Here is a 22979-nt window from a genome sequence, read left to right on the forward strand (position 1 = left end):
GAAGCTCGGGCAGGTAGGTAGATCTACCAGATCCTGGCTGGCTGGTGGTTTTAGCAGATCCTGGCTGACTGGCAGATCCTGGCCGACTGGCAGATCCTGGCCGACTGGCAGATCTGGAAGAGTCTGGCTGACCTGGAAGAGTCTGGCTGACTGGCGGATCTGGAAGAGTCTGGCTGACTGGCGGATCTGGAAGAGTCTGGCTGACTGGCGGATCTGGAAGAGTCTGGCTGACTGGCGGATCTGGAAGAGTCTGGCTGACTGGCGGATCCTGGCAGACTGAAAGATCTGGCTGCTCCATACTGTCTGGCGGCTCTGGCTGCTCCATGTAGGCTGACAGCTCTGGCGGCTTCTTACAGACTGGCAGCTCTGGCGGCTCCGTGCAGACTGGCAGCTCCTTGCAGACTGGCAGCTCCTTGCAGACTGGCAGCTCCTTGCAGACTGGCAGCTCCGTGCAGACTGGCAGCTCCGTGCAGACTGGCAGCTCATTGCAGACTGGCAGCTCCGTGCAGACTGGCAGCTCCGTGCAGACTGGCAGCTCTGGCTGCTTCATACAGACTGACAGCTCTGGCTGCTTCATACAGACTGGCAGCTCTGGCTGCTCCATGCAGACTGGCAGCTCTGGCTGCTCCATGCAGGCTGGCTGCTCCATGCAGGCTGGCAGCTCTGGCTTCTCCATGCAGGCTGGCAGCTCTGGCTTCTCCATGAAGGCTGGCAGCTCTGGCTTCTCCATGAAGGCTGGCAGCTCTGGCTGCGCTGAACAGACGGGAGACTCCGGCAGCGCTGTAGAGGAGAAAGGCTCTGGCTGCGCTAAACAGGCGAGACGCACTGAAGGCCTGGTGCGGGGAGCTGCTTCCGGAGGACTGGAGTGTGGAGGTGGCACAGGATGGGCTAGACCGTGAAGGCGTACTGGAGATCTTGAGAGCAGTGTTGGCACAGGACGTGCAAGGCTAGGGAGGTGCACAGGAGTCCTGGTGCGTGAGGCTGGCACCGACTTCACCAGCCGACTAACACGCACCTCAGGACGAGTATGGAGCGCTAACCCAGGTGCCATCAAATCCCCGACACGTTCCGTCGGGCAAATTCCATGCAAAAAGCACCAACACAGCAACTCCCTCATTTCTCTCTCCTCCAATTTCCCCATTAACTCCTTCAGTCTCTGTTTCGCTCACCTCCAACACCGGCTCTGGTTCTGGTCTCCTCCTTGGCTCCTCACGATAAACAGGGAGAGTTGGCTCAGGTCTGACTCCTGACTCTGCCACACTCTCCCTGAGCCCCCCCCCCCCCCCCTCCCCCCCAATACATTTTTGGGGCTGACTCTCGGGCCTCCGTCCGCGCCGTCTTGCTTGCTTCGCAAACTCCATTCTCCTATATCCTTCCGCGCACTGCTCCATCGAATCCCAGGCGGGCTCCGGCACTCTCCCTGGGTCGACCGCCCACCTGTCTATCTCCTCCCAAGAAGTATAGTCCATACTGTACTCCTCTTTGGGCTGCTCCTGTTGCCTCTTCTCCTGCTGCACCTTTGGGCGGCTACACTCCCCTGGTTTAGCCCAGGGTCCTCTCCTGTCGAGGATTTCCTCCCATGTCCAGAAATCCTTATTGCGCATCTCCTCTTTGGGCTGCTCCTGCCTGTTGACACGCTGCTTGGTCCTTTTGTGGTGGGTGATTCTGTAACGGTTTTCTGTATGAGAAGGAGAGTCGGACCAAACTGCAGCGTGTTGATTGCGATCCATGTTTATTTAAACAAACAAAACACTAATCTAAACACGAACACTACAAAACAATAAACGAAACCCGAAAACAGCCTATACTTGTGTCAACTAACATCAAACAAGGACATCAGGACAATCACCCACGACAAACTCAAAGAATATGGCTGCCTAAATATGGTTCCCAATCAGAGACAACGATAAACACCTGCCTCTGATTGAGAACCACTTCAGACAGCCATAGACTTAGCTAGAACACCCCACTAGCTACAATCCCCATACATACACACCACATACAAAAACCCATGCCACACCCTGGCCTGACCCAATACATGAAGAAAAACACAAAATACTTAGACCAGGGCGTGACATTACTAATCTTACCTAAGTCATTATTTAGAATAGGTAAGGTTGTTACCTGGGCAGAGCCAGGTATCAAAAGGGGGATGGGTAAGTTGTGGTCTAGGATAGCCTATTGGATAATAAACTAATAAAAATGTTACAAATATTCTAGCTAACAAATAGGCATAGAAGTTAAAGATATAATCAGATAGAACATATGAGAAACTGTTTGTTAACCAAACCTGTATGTCCAAGATTTTATGCATTACAGGTGAATTACAGGAGAAGGTGATTTACTCAATCCAGTCCCTGAGGAGAATAGACGGGAAGCAGCCCCATTGGGAGGGGTCATACCAAGTACTCCTGGTGACAGGCTTTGCTGTGAGAATAGCTGAAAGAGCTACCAGGGGACATATCACACATTGTTGGAGGGTAGGACATACTGACACTGCCGAACCATCACAGAGTTAGAGAGAAGAACCGAAAACCAATATGGCTCGGGGTTTAACTCTTAACGAAGCTTCTCTGACCCCGCCCTCTCATCACTGTGTAGCGTTCATAGAAGTGAAAGTGTGTCTGACCTCTGGCTGCTGATGTGTTTTCCGGGAAAGGGTGGGGCTTTATAGGAGTGCTGGTTGTCCTGAGCTGTCTAATTGTGGGAGCCATATTCCTTATACACCATGGGCTCCCCGAGAAGGCTAAAGAGGGTAACCTGACCCATAGTTTAGACGATGAGGATTTTATAATAACCAAGCATGTGGGATCACTTAATCTGGATAAACAGGGAAGAAATTGAGATATGTGTTTGGTTTTAAGTGTACCTGTTGTGCCCTTTCACAGAGTTGTAAAATGAATAGAAACTGGCTACCCTTTAGTTGTGTGATGTATCTGGCAAGGTTAAGTTGACAGAAAAAAAACTAAGCTTGTGTTTATTCGGAGTGTTGAGCTAGTATTGTAACTGACATGTAACGTTAGCTAATGTTTCATCCCTTCTCGACTGACGTACTGAATAAGCTACGCTAGTGAGTAGCGACCACAGCCAGGTCAGCTCTAACCTCTAGTTATCTTTCAGATAGCGATATGAGATGGCTATTATTAATATCTAACAGCATGTTTTGTAGCTTTTGTTTTGTCACGTTTCAGAAGTAAATTAACTTGGCAAGCTTTCACCAGTTGATGTACCGATAGAGAAGAGCTGGCTAAAAGTTGGCTTACATTAGCTATTATTTTTGCCTCTATCAAGCTAGACCTAAATCAAATAATGAAACCATCGGCCAAACGATTGAAGATTGATATTCTGGCGTTTTTTCAGTGTAATGTGTGTTGTATTAGTCAGTACGTCACTGTACCGTTATTGAGCTGTCAGTTTCCCTAGCTAATTCCCTACTAATCACACTGACACAGTAATAAACAGCTCTAACGTTACAGGAATCAGTCATGGTGCACAATAGAGTACTATGTGGGATTCCCGTTCCCGCCAGCACACGCTGGCTTTCTGTCTGACTCCCACCCGCTACCGCAATAACTAGTCCCATACTCAACCGCAGTCCCCCAATGTTATTTAAAGTGTATGTGACGTAGCTCACTTGCCAAGCATGGTCCCAGCATTTTTGTGCCCTATAGGCATTATTTAATGTACGAAAATTACCAGAGATTCACACATTGTATCACTGGCCAGACAATATGCTAGATGTAGTTTGAAGAGAGCAGTGATTGAGAGACTTATACTTTCTCTTGAACTATTGTTATAGCCTACCTTTTATGAGTGGTGTAGTGATGTCTGATAGATATCTCCGTAACTGATTTGTTAACGCCTGCCATCGTCATAATCACATGACTAACCTAGCAATGAGGACTAGCAGATAGTAGCTTGGTGGACTGCGTGTTTAAGACACACAAGATGGCGCGGATAGAGATGGTAGCTTTGCTTCAAGTCCTTAGGAAACAGCAGTATTTTGTTTTTGTATGTATTATTTCTTACATTGTTAGTCTAGAAAACCTTAAGTGTTATTACATACAGCCGGGAAGAACTGTTCGATATCAGAGAGACGTCAACTTACCAGTGCTACGGCCAGGAATACAACTTTCCCAAAGCAGATCCTTTGTCTGCACCTCCCAGGGCATTTGAACTGATTCCAGAGGCTGACCCAAAACAGCACTGTCGGAGGAGATGTTGCCACAGCGGTCTTCTAGTGAGGCTTTGGATGCGCGCATACCACCTACTGCTTCCGAGTATATTACTCGCTAATGTCCAGTCCCTAGTTATCAAAGTAAACAAAATTAGGGCAAGAGTTGCTTTCCAAAGAGATATCCGGGATTGTAACATACTCTGTTTCACGGAGACATGATGACAGGGGTTCCAGCAGGGTCAGACAGCCAGGGAAGAGCAGTTTAAGGAGCTCAGGTGAATTTCTATGTATATTCAGTGAATTATATAAAGTTCCATCTTGAATTGATGGGTAGACACCTAGTGGTGTGGGGGCTGTGCTTTGGCAAAGTGGGTGGGGTTATATCCTGCCTGTTTGGCCCGGTCCGGGGTCAACAGTGTCTCCTGACCCCTCCTGTCTCAGCCTCCAGTATTTATGCTGCAGTAGTTTATGTGTCGGGGGGCTAGGGTCAGTCTGTTATATCTGGAGTATTTCTCCTGTCTTATCCGGTGTCCTGTGTGAATTGAAGTATGCTCTCTCTTTCTTTCTCTCTCTCTGAGGACCTGAGCCCTATGACCATGCCTCAGGACTACCTGTCATGATGACTCCTTGCTGTCCCCAGTCCACCTGGCCGTGCTGCTGCTCCAGTTTCAACTGTTCTGCCTGCAGCTATGGAACACTGACCTGTTCACCGGACGTGCTACCTGTCCCAGGCCTGCTGTTTTCAACTCTCTAGAGACAGCAGGAGCAGTAGAGATACTCTCAATGATCGGCTATGAAAAGCCAACTGACATTTACTCCTGAGGTGCTGACCTGTTACACCCTCGACAACTACTGTGATTATTATTATTTGACCATGCTAGTCATTTATGAACATTTGAACTTCTTGGCCATGTTCTGTTATAATCTCCACCCGGCACAGCCAGAAGAGGACTGGCCACCCCTCGTAGCCTGGTTCCTCTCTAGGTTTCTTCCTAGGTTCTGGCCTTTCTAGGGAGTTTTTCCTAGCCACCGTGCTTCAAGACCTGCATTGCTTGCTGTTTGGGGTTTTAGGCTGGGTTTCTGTACAGCACTTTGAGATATCAGCTGATCTAAGACAGGCTATATAAATACATTTGATTTGATTTAGACATACAGTAGCTACAGGACAGCAGCTTAAGCTTAAAGCTACAGTCTGGGATCTGGGAATAATGGTGATTTTAGTTATTGAACCGTTGATTCTATTCTTGGATAACATAATGTATAAAGGTAATTCAGGGGTCTTAGCAGAGTCTGGCAGCCAGGGAAGATCAGTCTGTGACAGAGGTGAGGTGAATTTTTGCAGATACAACACTTTTTTCTATCTGTTCAGCAAACACTGGACAAGCCAGATGCTATTTTTTTGTAATATTGTGAAGGCTGGCTGAATTCTGGCAAAGAGTATGTTCTTTTATCTCAGCATGTCTACAGATTCTCTCTTCTCCTTTTTTTGTTTTATTGTAAATGTTGATACTGGAGACTTTTATCAGAAGAAACTGTAATCTAGTACGTCATTTCAGGTCACAACTTGTAGACTTGTTTACGTGCTGCTGTGCAGTTTGTTGCTAATGTTACTTTGCTACCTGCCAACTTTACAGTTTTTACATTTGAATTACTGTTTTATATTTACATTTTTTCCCTTGCTCTACTTTTTTCATTCAACTTTTTCACTCCGGCCGCTTTATCTGGACATGGTTCTACAGGACCTCCACCAGCCGAAGCTAAGTAGTAACATTAACATTATGCCTTCTAATGTTTGCTGTTTGGGGTTTTAGGCTGGGTTTCTGTACAGCACTTTGAGATATAAGCTGTCCTTCCAGAAGGACAACCATCTCTGCAATCTCTTCAGCCCTCCACCAATCAGGCCTTCGTGGTAGATAGGCCAGACGGAAGCCACTCCTCAGTAAAAGGCATATATGTACAGATGATGATGTGCAAGTAGAGATACTGGGGTGCAAAAGAGCAAGAGGGTAAGTAATAATATGGGGATGAGGTAGTCGGGTGTGAAATGTACAGATTGGCTGTGTACAGGTACAGTGATCGGTAAGCTGCTCTGACAGCTGATGCTTAAAGTCAGAGAGGGAGATATAAGACTCCAGCTTCAGAGATTTTTTGCAATTCGTTCTAGTCATTGGAGGCAGAGAACTGGAAGGAAAGGCGGCCAAAGGTGCTACGGGGGTGGGTGTTGCTATGGTGACCAGTGAGCTGAGATAAGGCGTGGCTTTACCTATCGAAGACTTATAGATTACCTGGAGTCAGTGGGTTTGGCGATGGATATGTAGTGAGGGCCAGCCAACAAGAGCATACAGGTCTCAGTGGTGGGTAGTGTATGGGGCTTTGGTGATAAAACGGATGGCACTGTGATAGACTAAATCCAGTTTGCTGAGTAGAGTGTTGGGGGCTATTTTGTAAATTACATCGCCAAAGTCAAGGATCGGTAGGATAGTCAGTTTTACGAGGGTATGGTAGCATGAGTGAAGGAGGCTTTGTTGTGAAATAGGATGCCGATTCTAGATTTATTTTGGATTGGAGATGCTTAATGTGAGTCTGGAAGGAGGAAATACAGGTGTACCAAGCCTGTAGTGTCATACTCAAGCAGACTCGAGGCTTTAATCGCTGCCGAAGGTGCTTCAACAAAGTACAGAGTAAAGGGTCTGAATACTTATGTAAATGTAATGTTTCCTGTTTTTTTTATAGATACGTTTGAATTATTTTTATTATTTTAAATGACGGTTTTTGCTTTGTCATGAAGGGGTATTGTGTGTAGATTGATGAGAGGGAAAAAAACAATTGCATCCATTTTAGAGTAAGGCTGTAATGTAAAAGATGTGGGAAAAGTCAAGGGGTCTGAATACTTTCCGAATGCGATGTATGTTCATTTGAAAGGCAGATAAAGCCAAAAACAACCACTTTTACAGGTGAAAACAGGGCCGGATTAACAAATCCGAGCTATCTACACTTATTGAGAGCGTGTTCCTGTGACAGGCGGTTGCAGTAAAAAAAACTACAAATATATCACATTTGCATTTTTTCTGCCTCAAGAACCCCTGACTGGCTTTGGCCCCGGGGCTTCAGCCCCTTCAGTAATCAGGCCCTGTGTGAAAACACAGAATACTACTCATTACTCCATGTGCTTAACCTACTTTACTTTTGTTTTGAGTCGCCGTTGACCAAAACGGGGCATCTGTCTCACGCCCGTTAACGTAGCCTGGTTCCAAAACTAATGCAATCACTTTTCACCTGGTGCAAACTCCTCCCACTGGGGAAACCCTTGCCAGATAATCAAATCCCCTCTGATGTGTATATAGCACATCACTGGGTACTGCCCCCACTTCAGGTTACTTTGATTTTCTCACCTCCATGTTAGTTGGGGCAGCAGATAGCCTAGTGGTTAGAGCGTTGGACTAGTAACCAGAAGGTTGCAAGATCCAATCCCCGAGCTGACAAGGTAAAAATCTGTCGTTCTGCCCCTGAACAAGGCAGTTAACCCACTGTTCTTAGGCCGTCATTGAAAATAAGATTTTTTTTCTTAACTGACTTGCCTAGTTAAATAAAAAGTTGACTTTCTAGCCTAACTTTTCTCCAGCAGAAGGAGCTATACTCCATGTGATAACTCCCGCCTCCTGCCTCATCAGTCCGTTCTGTTACCTTTCTCCCTGCAGTGTGCATCATGTACTGTAGGTGTTTTCACTTTCACAGAGAGGCGCCATTACATGCCAAGGGCAAGAGTGGTGGCTGGAGAGAGAGAGAGAGAGTGATGGAGGGAGAGAAACTGCATTCACCTCTCCCCTTTAACTCATGCTCAGAGAGGATGAACCTCGCAGGATGTTCCAAAGACATTCGGATTCCCCAGGTGCATTACATTTGTATGCCATATGTAACCAAAATGAAAGAAAATGTACAAAACATGGGTTTGCTGAGGAAATGCGTCATTAGTTATTGCTTAACAGCAAAGATATCTTGCCTTGTTTTGTTTTCTACTCTAGACACATGTAAATAAACATTGTATAAGTACCAGAACGTTAATAATATGTCTACATCAAAGTAGTGTACACTAAATCTGTGTTGTGTGTGTGTGTGTGTGTGTGTGTGTGTGTGTGTGTGTGTATAGCGATGAAAAATTAGGACATTTACAATTGATTATAATATCATAGCACCTGAATTAACACTAAGTGCACCAAGAAAATGATATAGATGAATCCAGATAAAAAGCTACTAATTCCCCATAAAACAAGGATTAAAACATAGAAATTATTTTGCATACATGTCTTAAAGATATAGTAAACAAAAAAAAGGATATAGTTCACAAATCACATTTATAAATTGGCACTATTGTACCAGCATGCAAAGCTAAAAGCTAAGAAATAACAGTGTTTCACAGTTCCGGATTAGCAGTCCATGCGTTCCATTGTTATGGTGATCCGGTGAGCTCACTCTTCAACATGCTGACCTGCTCAACAAACAGAATAGGACATGTCTGTGACATTAGATTGAATAAAATACTCAAATCACATTTACTCAAACACCACACTCGGCTGTGTATACTTTCATATGCAGTACATTAATAACAATTTTAAACTGGGTGGTTCGAGCCCTGAATGCTGATTGGCTGACAGCTGTGGTATGTCAGGCCATATACCACGGGTATGACAAAACATTTATTTGAACTACTGTAATTACGTTGGTAACCAGTTTATAATAGCAATAAGGCTACGGCTAAGGGCTGTCCAGAACCTCCTCGGGCCTTATTGCATAGTCAACTCTATATATGCAACAGCTAGTGTGCAGCACACACAGTCCCAAGCCCTAGAAGGCCTAAATAGCAGGAGTTGAAAGAGCGGCTGATTGGACTAACCTGCATTCAGTGTTACAATGTTGTGTTACAAGTGTTACTATGTTCAGTAATGGTGTAGGGTAGAGAAACTCACCTGAGTGGTGTTGGCCTCAGCCACATTAAATCAGTTCCACATTCAGTTCAGAATACTGTGCTAAATTAGTTTTTATTATTGAAAGGTAGAGACTGTCACCTGGTTGGTCTTGGTGTGTCTTCCTGGGTTCCCTGGTTTCCCCTAAACATAGTTATCAACACTTTACAACATGGCTTTATCAGAGCTAGTTATCAACACTTTACAACATGGCTCAGAGCTAGTTATCAACACTTTACAACATGGTTCAATCAGAGCTACAGTTATCAACACTTTACAACATGGCTCAGAGCTAGTTATCAACATTTTACAACATGGCTCAGCGCTAGTTATCAACACTTTACAACATGGTTCAATCAGAGCTACAGTTATCAACATTTTACAACATGGCTCAGCGCTAGTTATCAACACTTTACAACATGGCTCAGAGCTAGTTATCAACACTTTACAACATGGCTCAGCGCTAGTTATCAACACTTTACAACATGGTTCAATCAGAGCTAGTTATCAACACTTTACAACATGGCTCAGAGCTAGTTATCAACACTTTACAACATGGCTCAGAGCTACAGTTATCAACACTTTACAACATGGTTCAGAGCTAGTTATCAACACTTTACAACATGGTTTAATCAGAGCTACAGTTATCAACACTTATAACATGGTTCAGAGCTAGTTATCAACACTTTACAACATGGTTCAATCAGAGCTACAGTTATCAACACTTATAACATGGCTCAGAGCTAGTTATCAACACTTTACAACATGGCTCAGAGCTAGTTATCAACACTTTACAACATGGTTCAATCAGAGCTACAGTTATCAACACTTATAACATGGCTCAGAGCTAGTTATCAACACTTTACAACATGGTTCAATCAGAGCTACAGTTATCAATACTTATAACATGGCTCAGCGCTAGTTATCAACACTTTACAACATGGCTCAGAGCTAGTTATCAACATTTTACAACATGGTTCAATCAGAGCTAGTTATCAACACTTTACAACAGGTTTGAATGAGAGCTAGATATCAACACTTTACAACATGGTTCAATCAGAGCTAGTTATCAACACTTTACAACAGGTTTGAATGAGAGCTAGATATCAACATTTTACAACATGGTTCAATCAGAGCTAGTTATCAACACTTTACAACAGGTTTGAATGAGAGCTAGATATCAACACTTTACAACATGACTCAATCAGAGCTAGTTATCAACACTTTACAACAGGTTTGAATGAGAGCTAGATATCAACACTTTACAACATGGTTCAATCAGAGCTAGTTATTAACACTTTACAACAGGTTTGAATGAGAGCTAGATATCAACATTTTACAACATGGTTCAATCAGAGCTAGTTATCAACACTTTACAACAGGTTTGAATGAGAGCTAGATATCAACACTTTACAACATGGTTCAATCAGAGCTAGTTATCAACACTTTACAACAGGTTTGAATGAGAGCTAGATATCAACACTTTACAACATGGTTCAATCAGAGCTAGTTATCAACACTTTACAACAGGTTTGAATGAGAGCTAGATATCAACACTTTACAACATGACTCAATCAGAGCTAGTTATCAACACTTTACAACAGGTTTGAATGAGAGCTAGATATCAACACTTTACAACATGACTCAATCAGAGCTAGTTATCAACACTTTACAACAGGTTTGAATGAGAGCTAGATATCAACACTTTACAACATGACTCAATCAGAGCTAGTTATCAACACTTTACAACAGGTTTGAATGAGAGCTAGAGATCAACACTTTACAACATGACTCAATCAGAGCTAGTTATCAACACTTTACAACAGGTTTGAATGAGAGCTAGATATCAACACTTTACAACATGACTCAATCAGAGCTAGTTATTAACACTTTAAAGCATGGTTCAATGCAAGCAACAGTTGTCAACACTCATGAATCACAATAGAAGGCTGTTTGTTACAAATTGTAAATGTATACACCATATAATGGTTGAGGGTCCTCACCTTGAGCACGGCGCCTACGGAATTTCACCAGCAGTACGATGGTCACCAGCAGGTAAGGAGACACCACCAGTAGACTACACAGCAGCCTGGGCAGAGAGATGGACCACACAGGCCCTGGGCCTAGAAAGAGAATTACACAATTTAAAAATACTTCCATGCACGCATGTGCACACACACACACACACCTGTCACAGTCATCCAGCTCTCTGGTGATTCTCCTTCCGAGTTGTTACACTTGTAGAGCCCTTCATTTGACTTGGATACAGCAGGGATGGTCATCTCTCCTGTCGTCTCAGTCCTGATGAGGGATCCATCTTTGTAGAAATCAGCTGTGAGGTTTGAGGACGTGTCCTTCGTTTTCTTGTCTTCATGTCTGCAGCGCAGAGTCACGGAATCTCCTTCAGTTACTGGAAGGGCGGGGCTCTCCAGGATCACAGCGCCACCTGTACGAATGAAAGGTTAGTCAGTGTTTCTCAATCCATTGCTGGGGAACCCCTAGGGTGTGCATTTTATTTTCTTCTCTAGTCCTGCAAAACACACCGATTTAACTAATTAAGCAAGCACCAAGCCCTAGATTGGTTGTATCAGTTCTGTTAGTGTTGGGCTGGAACAAAAATGTGCACACCCTGTGGGTCCCCCAGGAATGGATTGATAAATAACTGGATGAGCTATTTGACCTAAAATAATACGCTAATGTAGGTACTGCAAAGGCAATAAACACTCATGTAAATATTGTCTGTGGGCGTACCGTGTACTGTGAAGTTGACAGCATTGCTGCATTGTCCAGACCGAGACTCACACCAGTACACTCCACTGTCTGATGTTTTGGCTGTCTTGATGACGTAGTTGGAACCGTGATTGAACCCCCAGTCGACTCCAGTCACTGTGTACCTCTTCAGTCTCCATCCAGCAGCGCTCGCCTGAACCTCACAGCTCAGAGAGACCGACTTGTATTCAAGGAACTGAGATCTGTCGGGACTGATACTCAGGGAGGCTGAAGACCAACCTGAGAGAGAGTGAGAGAAAGACAGGACACATTGCACATACAGAATGGCTTCACATTTATATGAACTAAACCAAAAAAAGAAATATACGATTTAAAAAATATATATTATAATTCTGCATGTGATTTTATTTTACTCACCTTTCACAGTCATCCAGCTCGCTGGTGATTCTCCTTCAGAGTTGTTACACTTGTAGAGCCCTTCATCTGACTTGGATACTGCAGGGATGGTCATCTCTCCTGTCGTCTCAGTCCTGATGAGGGATCCATCTTTGTAGAAATCAGCTGTGAGTTCAGCGGGAGTTGCCTGATATTTGCAGCGCAGAGTCACAGAATCGTCCTCAGTCACAGGAAGGGCGGGGCTCTCCAAGATCACAGCGCCACCTGTACGCAGGACAATTATAACATCATCAGATAATCAGAATAAAATAATATCGTAACATAATTTACAGACAATGGTATAGTGATAGCTTCTAGTCCAGGGCTATTCAACTCTTACCCTACGAGGCCCGGAGCCTGCTGGTTTTCAGCTCTACCCGATAATTAATTGCACACACCTGGTGTCCCAGGTCTAAATCAGTCCCTGATCAGAGGCAGGGAAATGAAAAAATACAGTGGAACTGGCTTCGAGGTCCAGTGTTGAGTTTGAAGGTTCTAGTCCAGGGGTACTCAGGTACTATTTGAGAAGATCCCACCATTTCCTAGGTGGAAAAGGTCCAGATGGATAATGTCCAGCAAAAGTCCAGATGGATATTGGCATTGTAACAAACCTCCGCCTCGCAACCCATGCGACCTCAAACTGTTCATACCCCTCTTGTTGGCAGAGAGAAAACGGGCAGTTTCTCCACATTTTGCATGGGGCAGAGATCTTCTGTTTCTGTTTTAAAGCGAATTTCCTGCAATTCTATGCACTCTTCCATGTCTTATGTGTGTTTATATGATACCAGGGGCCGAAGCCCGACCATGTAAAAAATGGTGTCCTTTTTTGGGGGGCCTGCGGTCTGTATTGACCCCATTCTGGGTCCGGATCCGTTCCGCAGTCCGCCAGTTGAATATGTAGGTTCTAGTTTATTGTGTATCTATCTGGACGTACCGTGTACTGTGATGTTGACAGCATTGCTGTGTTCTCCAGACCCAGACTCACACCAGTACACTCCACTGTCTGATGTTTTAGCTGTCTTGATGACGTAGTTGGATTGATTCAACCCCCAGTCGACTCCAGACTCTGACGGTTTCACAGTCGCTGTGTATCTCTTCAGTCTCCATCCAGTAGAACTCCCCTGAACCTCACAGCTCAGAGAAAAATACATATATTCAAGGAACTGAGATCTGTTGGGACTGATGCTCAGAGAGGCTGAAGGAGACCGACCTGAGCGAGAGAGAGAGAGAAAGGCAGACAGACATACACATCGTACATAAGATTACAATTCCGAATGTGTTTTTTAATGTGTATCTACAGTTTCCATCCAGTAGAACTCCCCTAAACCTCACAGCTCAGAGAGACGGAACGGAGATCTGTCTGTAGGCCCTAATCATTGCTTCTGTGGTCTTCTGCAGTGGCCATTGCTTCATGAGAAGTGAGACCAAACAGAGTTTCTATGACTTGCGCTCCAAATGGCACCCTGTTCCCTATGTGTGCACTACTTTGACCAAGGCACATAGGGCTCTGGTCCAAAGTAGTGCACTCTGTACATTTGGGATACACTTGCTATAGAAGCAGCAGGGTCTCAGAAACCCCCAGGCCTCCAAACCACAAGCCAGGTAAACACAAAAGACCACAACTGGTGCAAAAGTCGTATCAAGCATGTACGTGTGCTGACCTGACACCAGTTTTGTATTTTAGTTCATAATGAATAAGATTACATGGACAGGTGGGGGGGGGGCTGAACATAGATCATCACTTCTACTCTGAAACACTTGATACATTTGGGGCCTGTACTAACATGATCAAACACAACATGTGAATTTAATAAAAGGCTCTGCATGGTCAATCCGTCTGAAGTGGCCGTACAGCATTGACTGCGATGGAGCCTTGGCAGACGTCAGGACTTTCATACTTATTGAGCGTCGCCGAGCAGCGCAGAGTCGTCGTGAAGGAAGTTTGTCAAGGAGGTGAGTTTGTGTTTATACTGGATCTCCCGCCCCCACCAACTGTCAAGCAATCATGGATCCCTCCACATTGTTACCACATTTGAGAGGCGCACAGCGATGAGGTACGGAGCTCAATTTGGCCTCAGCATGCGTCTGGAGGTTCAGCAATTGCGTCACGCACTCCATACGAATCCTCGGACCACATTTTCGGATCAAGCATAAATCGGCTTTAAGATGGAGGCAATAAAATGAGAAGGAAGAGAGAGAGAGAAAAGGGAGGTGAAAATAGAGCAATTGTGATGAATAAACAGAAATGTACTCACCTCCCCTGTGACCGAGGCTAGAGTATACCAGTGTAGTCAACAGCACTGAAACACACAGAGAGAGAACTATCACACCTACTCATATTCAATCATACAGATACTTTTATTTATCCGTTATTTTACCAGGTAAGTTGACTGAGAACACGTTCTCATTTGCAGCAACGACCTGGGGAATAGTTACAGGGGATGAATGAGCCAATTGTAAACTGGGGATTATTAGGTGACCGTGATGGTTTGAGGGCCAGATTGGGAATTTAGCCAGGACACCAGGGTTAACACCCCTACTCTTACAATAAGTGCCATGGGATCTTTAATGACCTCAGAGAGTCAGGACACCCGCTTAACGTCCCATCCGAAAGACAGCACCCTACACAGGGCAGTGTCCCCAATCACTGCCCTGGGCCATTCTTTTTAGACCAGAGGGAAAAGTGCCTCCTACTGGCCCTCCAACATCACTTCAAGCAGCATCTGGTCTCCCATCCAGGAACTGACCAGGACCAAACCTGCTTAGCTTCAGAAGCAAGCCAGCAGTGGTATGCAGGGTGGTATGCTGCTGGCTATTCAACATACAGATACTGCATTCAGCCATACAGATACTAAACCATACAGATACTAAACCATGCAGATATTAAACCATATAGATATTAACAGTGCTTGACTTGAACTAAAATAGGTGCCGGTAGTCATTTTTGGTGCCGGTACTGTTTATAGGTGCAGGAACTGCACAGTACTTTTGAGCAAATATTCTATTGTCACGCCCTGACCATAGAGAGCTGTTTATTGTCACGTCCGTTGAATGAAGAGGACCAAGGTGCAGCGTGGTGAACGTACATTCTCTTTTTATTAGAAAAGACGCTGAACAAAACAATAAACACTACAAAACAAACCATGAAGCTAAAGGCTATGTGCCATAAACAAAGTCAACTCCCCACAAAGAAAGGAGGGGAAAAGGGCTACCTAAGTATGGTTCCCAATCAGAGACAACGATTGACAGCTGTCCCTAATTGATAACCATACCCGGCCAAAACATAGAAATACAAAATCATAGAATGCCCACCCCAAATCATGCCCTGACCTTAGAGACCCTTTTAATGTCTCTATTTGGTTTGGTCAGGGTGTGATTTGGGGTGGGCATTCTATGATTTTGTATTTCTATGTTTTGGTCGGGTATGGTTCTCAATTAGTACCCCCCCCCCCCCCCCCCCCAAAGGTGCGGAATCCGGCCGCAAAACCTGAACCCATAGGGGAGGGTCTGGGTCGGCTGGAGGCTCCGGGCTGGAGGCCGTCTCTGGAGGCTCCGGGCTGGAGGCCGTCTCTGGAAGCCGTCTCTGGAGTGGAGAGGTACACAGGAGGCCTAGCTTTGGGAGCAGGCACAGGACTCACCAGGCTGGGGAGACATACAGGAGGCTTCTTCCTTGGCCGAGGCACCGGATACACTGGGCCGTGGAGGTGCACTGACTGTCTCGAGCGCAGAGCTGGCACAACCCGTTCTGGCTGGATGTCCACTTCCACCTGGCAAATGCGGGAGGAGCAGACATCCTGGGCCCGGGAGAAAAAGGAGTGGAGGACATCATGGATGTGGGAAGAAATTATGGCAGGAGATAAGACGGAGGCAGCAAAGGAGGATCAACGGCGACTCCGAAGGAGGATCAACGGCGACTCCGAAGTTCACGACCTACTGTCCGGAGTCTCCGGCGATGATCTACGGTCCGGAGTCCCCGGCGACGACCTATGGTCCAGTTCTTCCGGCGACAGTTCCCAGTTCCCATTTAGCTTCCGGCGAGGTTCCGCAGTCCGGAACCCCTGGCGACGGTCCGGAGTCCCCGGCGACGATCCATGGTCCGCAGGTTCCTCCGATGACATATCCACGAGCGGAGTGGGTACTTCGCCCCGCACCGGAGCCGCCCCCGACGGTAGATGCCCACCCGACGGTAGATGGACCCTCCCCTATTGAGTCAGATTTTGCGGTCGGAGTCCGCACCTTTGTGGGGGGGTACTGTCACGCCCTGACCATAGAGAGCTGTTAATTCTCTATGTTGCTTAGGTTGGGGTGTGATCAAGGGTGGGTTATCTAGGGGAATTGCATATCTATGTTGGCCTGGTATGGTTCCCAATCAGAGGCAGCTGTTTATCGTTGTCTCTGATTGGGGATCATATTTAGGTAGCCATTTCCCATTTGTGCTTGGTGGGATCTTGTCTATTATTGCCTGTGAGCATTAGTCTAGCTTCACGTTTCGTTTGTTCATTTTGTTGTTTGGTTCTTTGAGGTTTTAATTTCCAAAATAAAGGATGGAAACATACCACGCTGCATCTTGGTCCAATCATTATGACGAGCGTGACATCTATCTATAAATCTGCAGGATCTCAAGCAGTAAAACATTTGAGGTGCCAGTACTCAGTTCCGGTGAGCGCCTGCTAAAATCAAGCACTGGATATTAAACCATATGCTGTGCCCCCCGGAATTATTGTGAAATAATACAATTAAATAATACAATGACTATGAGGTTAAAGTGCAGACTTTCAGCTTTAATTTCAGGGTATTTTCATCCATATCAGGTGAACCGTTTAGGAATTACAGCTATTCTTGTTTTACATTTTAGGGGACCAAAAGAATTAGGACAAATTCACTTACACTGTATTCACTGAGTATACCAAACATTAAGAATACCTTCCTAATATTGAACTGGCCCATGTTAACTCCAATGCTTCCCACAGTTGTGTTAAGTTGGCTGGATGTCCTTTGGGTGGTGGACCATTCTTGATACACAGGGTAAACCGTTGAGCGTGAAAAACCCAGTAGCATTGCAGTTCTTGACACAAATCGGTGCGCCTGGCACCTACGACCATACCCCGTTCAAAGGACCTTAAATCTTTAATCTTGCCTATTTACTCTCTGAATGGTACACATATACAATCCATGTCGCCAATTCCTCCTTTGGCCGCCTTTCCTTCCAGTTCTCTGTTGCCAATGACTGGAACGAACTGCAAAATCACTGAAGCTGGAGACTTATCTCCCTCACTAGCTTTAAGCACCAGCTGTCAGAGCAGCTCACAGATCACTGCACCTGCACATAGCCATCTGTAAATAGCCCATCCAACTACCTCATCCCAATACTGTATTTATTTATTTATTTATCTTGCTCCTTTGCACCCCAGTATCTCCACTTGCACATTCATCTTCTGCACATCTACCATTCCAGTGTTTTATTGCTATATTGTAATTACTTCGCCACCATGGCCTATTTATTGCCTTACCTCCCTTATCTTACCTCATATGCAAACACTGTATATTTATAGACCTTTTCTACTGTATTATTGACTGTATGTTTGTATTTAAAAATATTTTTCAAAATGTCTCAATTGTCATAAAAACCTTCTTTAATAACCTGTCTCCTCCCCTTCATCTACACTGATTTAAGTGGATTTAACAGGTGACATCAATAAGGGATCGTGGCCGTCAGCTGGATTCAGCCACCTGGCCAGTCAATGTCATGGAAAGAGCAGGTGTTCTTAATGTTTTGTACACTCAGTGCATGTGTATTAAAGTAGTCCAAAGTTTAGTATTTGGTCCCATATTCCAAGCATGCAATGATTAAGTCAAGCTTGTGACTCTGCAAACTTGTTGGATGCATTTGCTGTTTGTTTGGCTTGTGTTTCAGAGTATTATGTGTCCAATAGAAATGAATGGTAAATAATGTATTGTGTAATTTTTTCGTCCCTTTTATTGTAAATAGAATATGTTTATAAACACTTTTACATTAATGTGTATGTTACCATGATTATGGATAGTCCTGAATGAATCGTGAATAATGATGAGTGAGAAAGTTACAGACATACAAATATCGTATCCCCAAAACATGCTAACCTCACTCCATTACAATAACAGGGGAGGTTAGCACTTTAAAAATAGATATACAACTAATATACAATGTCCCCTGTCTGTGTACCATGTCCGTAAAATGTATATAGTATGTATAAGCTGGAAGTAGAAGCCTAAGTATTGTTGTCCATTAGTTTACTCCAATTAGGGGAGGTAGGGTTAGGGGGAAATCGTAAAGGAAAATATATTATAAAATATTAAAATATATATATACAGTACCAGTCAAAAGTTTGGACACACCTACTCATTCAAGGGTTTTACTTTATTTGGACTATTTTCTACATTGTATGAAATAACACATACGGAATCATGTAGTAAACAAATCAACATATATTTTATATTTGAGATTCTTCAAAGTAGCCACCCTTTTGCCTTGATGACAGCTTTGCACACTCTTGGAATTCTCTCAACCAGCTTCATGAGGAATGCTTGAAGGAGTTACCAGGAGTTACCAGATACAAGGAGTTACCAGATATTTTGAGCACTTGTTGGCTGCTTTTCCTTCACTCTGCGGTCCAACTCATCCTTAACCATCTCAATTGGGTTGAGGTCGGGTGATCTGATGCAGCACTCCACCACACTCCTAAAGCTGATCTACCCCCCCCCCCCCCCCCCCCCCCCCCCACACACACAAAAAAAATAGGGGGACTACGTACAAAAACTGCTGTCATTTCTAAACGTTTAACCAATATGGATGAAAATACCCTCAAATTAAAGCCGACAGTTTGCACTCTAACCTCCTAATCATTGTATAATTTCAAAAAAGAGCCAAAATTAAGGAGGGCACTGTGCAGTAGATATCAAACAATAAAGGGACTCACAGGTTAGAAGATAGGTGCGTTCCATTTCGACGTGTCGATCACTAACGCTGTCTAAACTATATTGTCAATTATAGCCTGTGCCCGTCAACTCCACTTCCTGCCTACTCAGACCAAGACTTTGAGATGAGAATAGGTGCAAGATAGATGGAAAGAGAGAGAGAGAGACACACACACACACACACACACACACACTACCTGGCCTACTGTTTTTCAGCTGATGTTAACCACATCCTCTGTCACCTCACCCCTCTCTGAGACAGAGTTAGCTGAACTACTATCCTCTTCATCATCACCATAGTCATCTTTCCTTGTGGGGATACTGGTTATATCCTGTTTTATTTGTACTTGTATTATTTTTCAAGCATATGTTTACAGCACAGCAATTCATTATAGAGGTATTAGAAACATCATTATCATTGTCTGGGCCTCCTACCCGTTCCCCTGCTACCCTGAGTCAGTATGTGTGATACCTTTCCCAACTACTGCGGAGTGTGTGTCAGCACATAAAAAAAAAAAACGTTATTTAACTGGGCAAGTCAGTTAAGAACAAATTCTTATTTACAATGTACAACCCGGGGCCAATTAAACACCTATGGGACTCCAAATCACAGATGTGATGCAGCCTGGATTTGAACAAGGTACTGTAGTGACGCCTCTTGCCCTGAGATGCAGATGCCTTAGACTGCTGTACCACTTGGGATCCCTAGCACTATGCATCAGTACTAGTGTAATCGACTAATAATTTGTTTCTATGAGGTGAGCATTATTAAGGATCTGCTCTTCTGAGACATAAACAGACCACAAGAAACAACAAACCTCAAGAAAATCCAATCAATAGAGAAATAAGTCATCCCATTTATCATATGTTTGGTTGCTTCAAGGGAAATAAGTCTTACTGTATGTCTACACAATATAATTTATAAGGAGCAGTTTCTATCTTTTTTTTCACATATAGGCCTATCTGTTGGCAATTTTATAACCTTATAAAGTATACAAAATGTGAGCGAATCCCGATAGAAAGAAAGGCATCTCCATTTAGGCTAGAGACAAGCCGTTTCCTTTGCTGTAAAGCTGCAAGCATGCCTGTTGCGAAGCGGTGTTCCATTTTCACTCTGATATTCAGAGTCTGCATGACAGTGAACTTGCACTGTCATGCAGTCTACTCAGCCTGGTATGTGCTCTTGGTTATAACAGGCGATGAAATTGTACAATGTTTCAACATTGCTTGCTTTGCGAGCTGTAACAAATGTACAAATCTAACAATAGAAGACTCATCAGGATCTGCATCTCCGCTCGGCCTAAACGGCTAAATTATATATATTTTTAAACTGACGGAGAAATGGACGGAGAGCAGACGGAGAGAAGCAGGTTAGTGGGGCTGGTATCGGATGCTGAGAGAAGCAGGTGAGTGGTATCTGTATACTGTGCAACACTACAAGTACAGTATATACTGTAGTTATAATGAGCCCACAACCCTGCACTAGACTAACATTATCACACACACATATAATGTTTCTGTCAGAAGGGAGACCTACCCAAGCGAAAAAAAATCAAATATTTTACATATACTTACATCATACTTTATTAACATATTTTAAGTATATTTAAAATGATCTAAATTGGAACAATTTTAAATACATTTAATGCATTGAATGTCAATTTTATTTGTATTTGATTAGCATTTAAAACTTGTTAGGGCTAGGGGTTTCGCTAGCGGAACTCGACAACATCCGCTGAAAACATCCTCTGAATCCCCTCGACAACATCCGCTGAAAAGGTAGAGCGCGAAATACAAAAATATTTTTTAGAAATATTTAACTTTCACACATTCACAAGTACAATACACCAAATTAAAGCTTAACTTCTTCTTGATCTACCCATAGTGTCCGATTTCAAAAAGGCTTCACAGCGAAAACACACCATATGATTATGTTAGGTCAGAGCCTAGTCACAAAAACACATACAGCCATTTTCCAGCCAAAGAGATGAGTCACAAGCAGAAATAGAGATAAAATGAATCACTAACCTTTGATGATCTTCATCAGATGGCACTCATAGGACTTCATGTTACACAATACATGTATGTTTTGTTCGATAAAGTTCATATTTATATCCAAAAATCTCAGTTTACATTGGCGCGTTATGTTCAGTAATGTTGTGCCTCGAAAACATCCGGCGAATTTGCAGAGAGCTACATCAATTTACAGAAATACTCATCATAAACTTTGATAAAAGATACAAGTGTTATGCACATAATTATAGATATACTTCTCCTTAATGCAACCGCTGTGTCAGATTTCAAAAAATCTTTACGGAAAAAGCAAAGCATGCAATAATCTGAGTACAGCGCTCAGACACAAAAACAAGCCATACAGATACCCACCATGTTGTGGAGTCAGTAAAAGTCAGAAATAGCATTATAAATATTCACTTACCTTTGATGATCTTCATCAGAATGCACTCCCAGGAATCCTAGTTCCACAATAAATGTTTGTTTTGTTTGATAAAGTCCTTTATTTATGTCCAAATACCTCCTTTTGTTAGCGCGTTTAGTTCACAAATCCAATCTCATGAGGCGTGGGCAAGTCCAGGCGAAAGTTCAGCCGAAAAGTTCAAAAAGTTTATTACAGTTCGTAGAAACATGTCAAACGATGTATTGAATCAATCTTTAGGATGTTTTTAACATACATTTTCAATAATGTTCCAACCTGAGAATTCCTTTGTCGCTCTAACAGGCGTGCGCGTGATTAGCTCATTGCATTCTGCCAGACCTCTGGTTGAAACAGCTCTCATTCTCTCCCCCTTCACAGTAGAAGCCTCAAACAAGGTTCTAAAGACTGTTGACATCGAGTGGAAGCCTTAGGAAGTGCAATATGACCCCATAGACATTGTATATTCGATAGGCAATGACTTGAAAAACTACAAACCTCAGATTTTCCACTTCCTGGTTGGATTTTTCTCAGGTTTTCACCTGCCATATGAGTTCTGTTATACTCACAGACATCATTCAAACAGTTTTAGAAACTTCAGAGTGTTTTCTATCCAAGTCTACTAATAATATGCATATATTAGCTTCTGGGCCTGAGTTAGAAGGCAGTTTACTCTGGGCACACTTTTCATCCGAACGTGAAAATGCTGCCCCCTATCCCAAACAGTATATTAAATACACTTACAATGATCTAAATTGGGGGAGGGGGGGTGTGCACTTAATTACAGTCTTAGTATATTAGATAAAGATAAAAACAAGTATACTTTGAATTAACCATTTTATGTACAGTGCTGTGCAAAACTTTTAGGCAGGTGTGAAAAAATGCTGTAAAGTAAGAATGCCTTCAATAGACATGTTAATAGATTATATTTAACAGAAGACAAAAGTCAAATCTAAATCAAATCCATATTTGGTTTAACCACCCTTTGCCTTCAAAATAGCGTCAATTCTTGTAGGTACACTTGTGTGGCCGATGTGAAATGGCTAGCTAGTTAGCGGTGCCTAGGTCGCTCCTCTTTTCAGTTTTCAGCAGCAAGCGACTGGCACATTAATCAATATCAATATTACAATAATGCAACATTAGCCAATAGCTCATTTGCACCCATGGTCCCAGGGCAGGTAAGGGCAAGTACACAGACACAATGCAAATACTAAAACAATACAAAATACAAACACATTACATCCATTAATATGTCAATCTAACAAGAAGTTGTTTGCAATAAAAACACTAT

The 22979-nt window shown here is 43.6% G+C and overlaps 1 protein-coding gene across 1 annotated transcript; it reads right to left on the reverse strand.

Annotated features, from left to right (window-relative positions):
• Positions 1-8125: 8125 nt before the first annotated feature.
• On the reverse strand, positions 8126-19468 carry LOC139417232 (high affinity immunoglobulin gamma Fc receptor I-like). The gene is made up of 9 exons (XM_071166478.1): positions 19260-19468; positions 14559-14603; positions 13238-13513; positions 12286-12528; positions 11890-12147; positions 11327-11584; positions 11142-11261; positions 9241-9282; positions 8126-8663 (listed from the first exon to the last, which is right to left on the reverse strand). The coding sequence occupies exons 1-9, from the start codon at positions 19282-19284 to the stop codon at positions 8644-8646; spliced, it is 1287 nt and encodes a 428-aa protein (XP_071022579.1). The 5' UTR covers positions 19285-19468; the 3' UTR covers positions 8126-8643.
• Positions 19469-22979: the final 3511 nt, after the last annotated feature.

This window comes from Oncorhynchus clarkii, chromosome 9 (assembly GCF_045791955.1).
Source record: "Oncorhynchus clarkii lewisi isolate Uvic-CL-2024 chromosome 9, UVic_Ocla_1.0, whole genome shotgun sequence".
Taxonomy (NCBI): domain Eukaryota; kingdom Metazoa; phylum Chordata; class Actinopteri; order Salmoniformes; family Salmonidae; genus Oncorhynchus; species Oncorhynchus clarkii.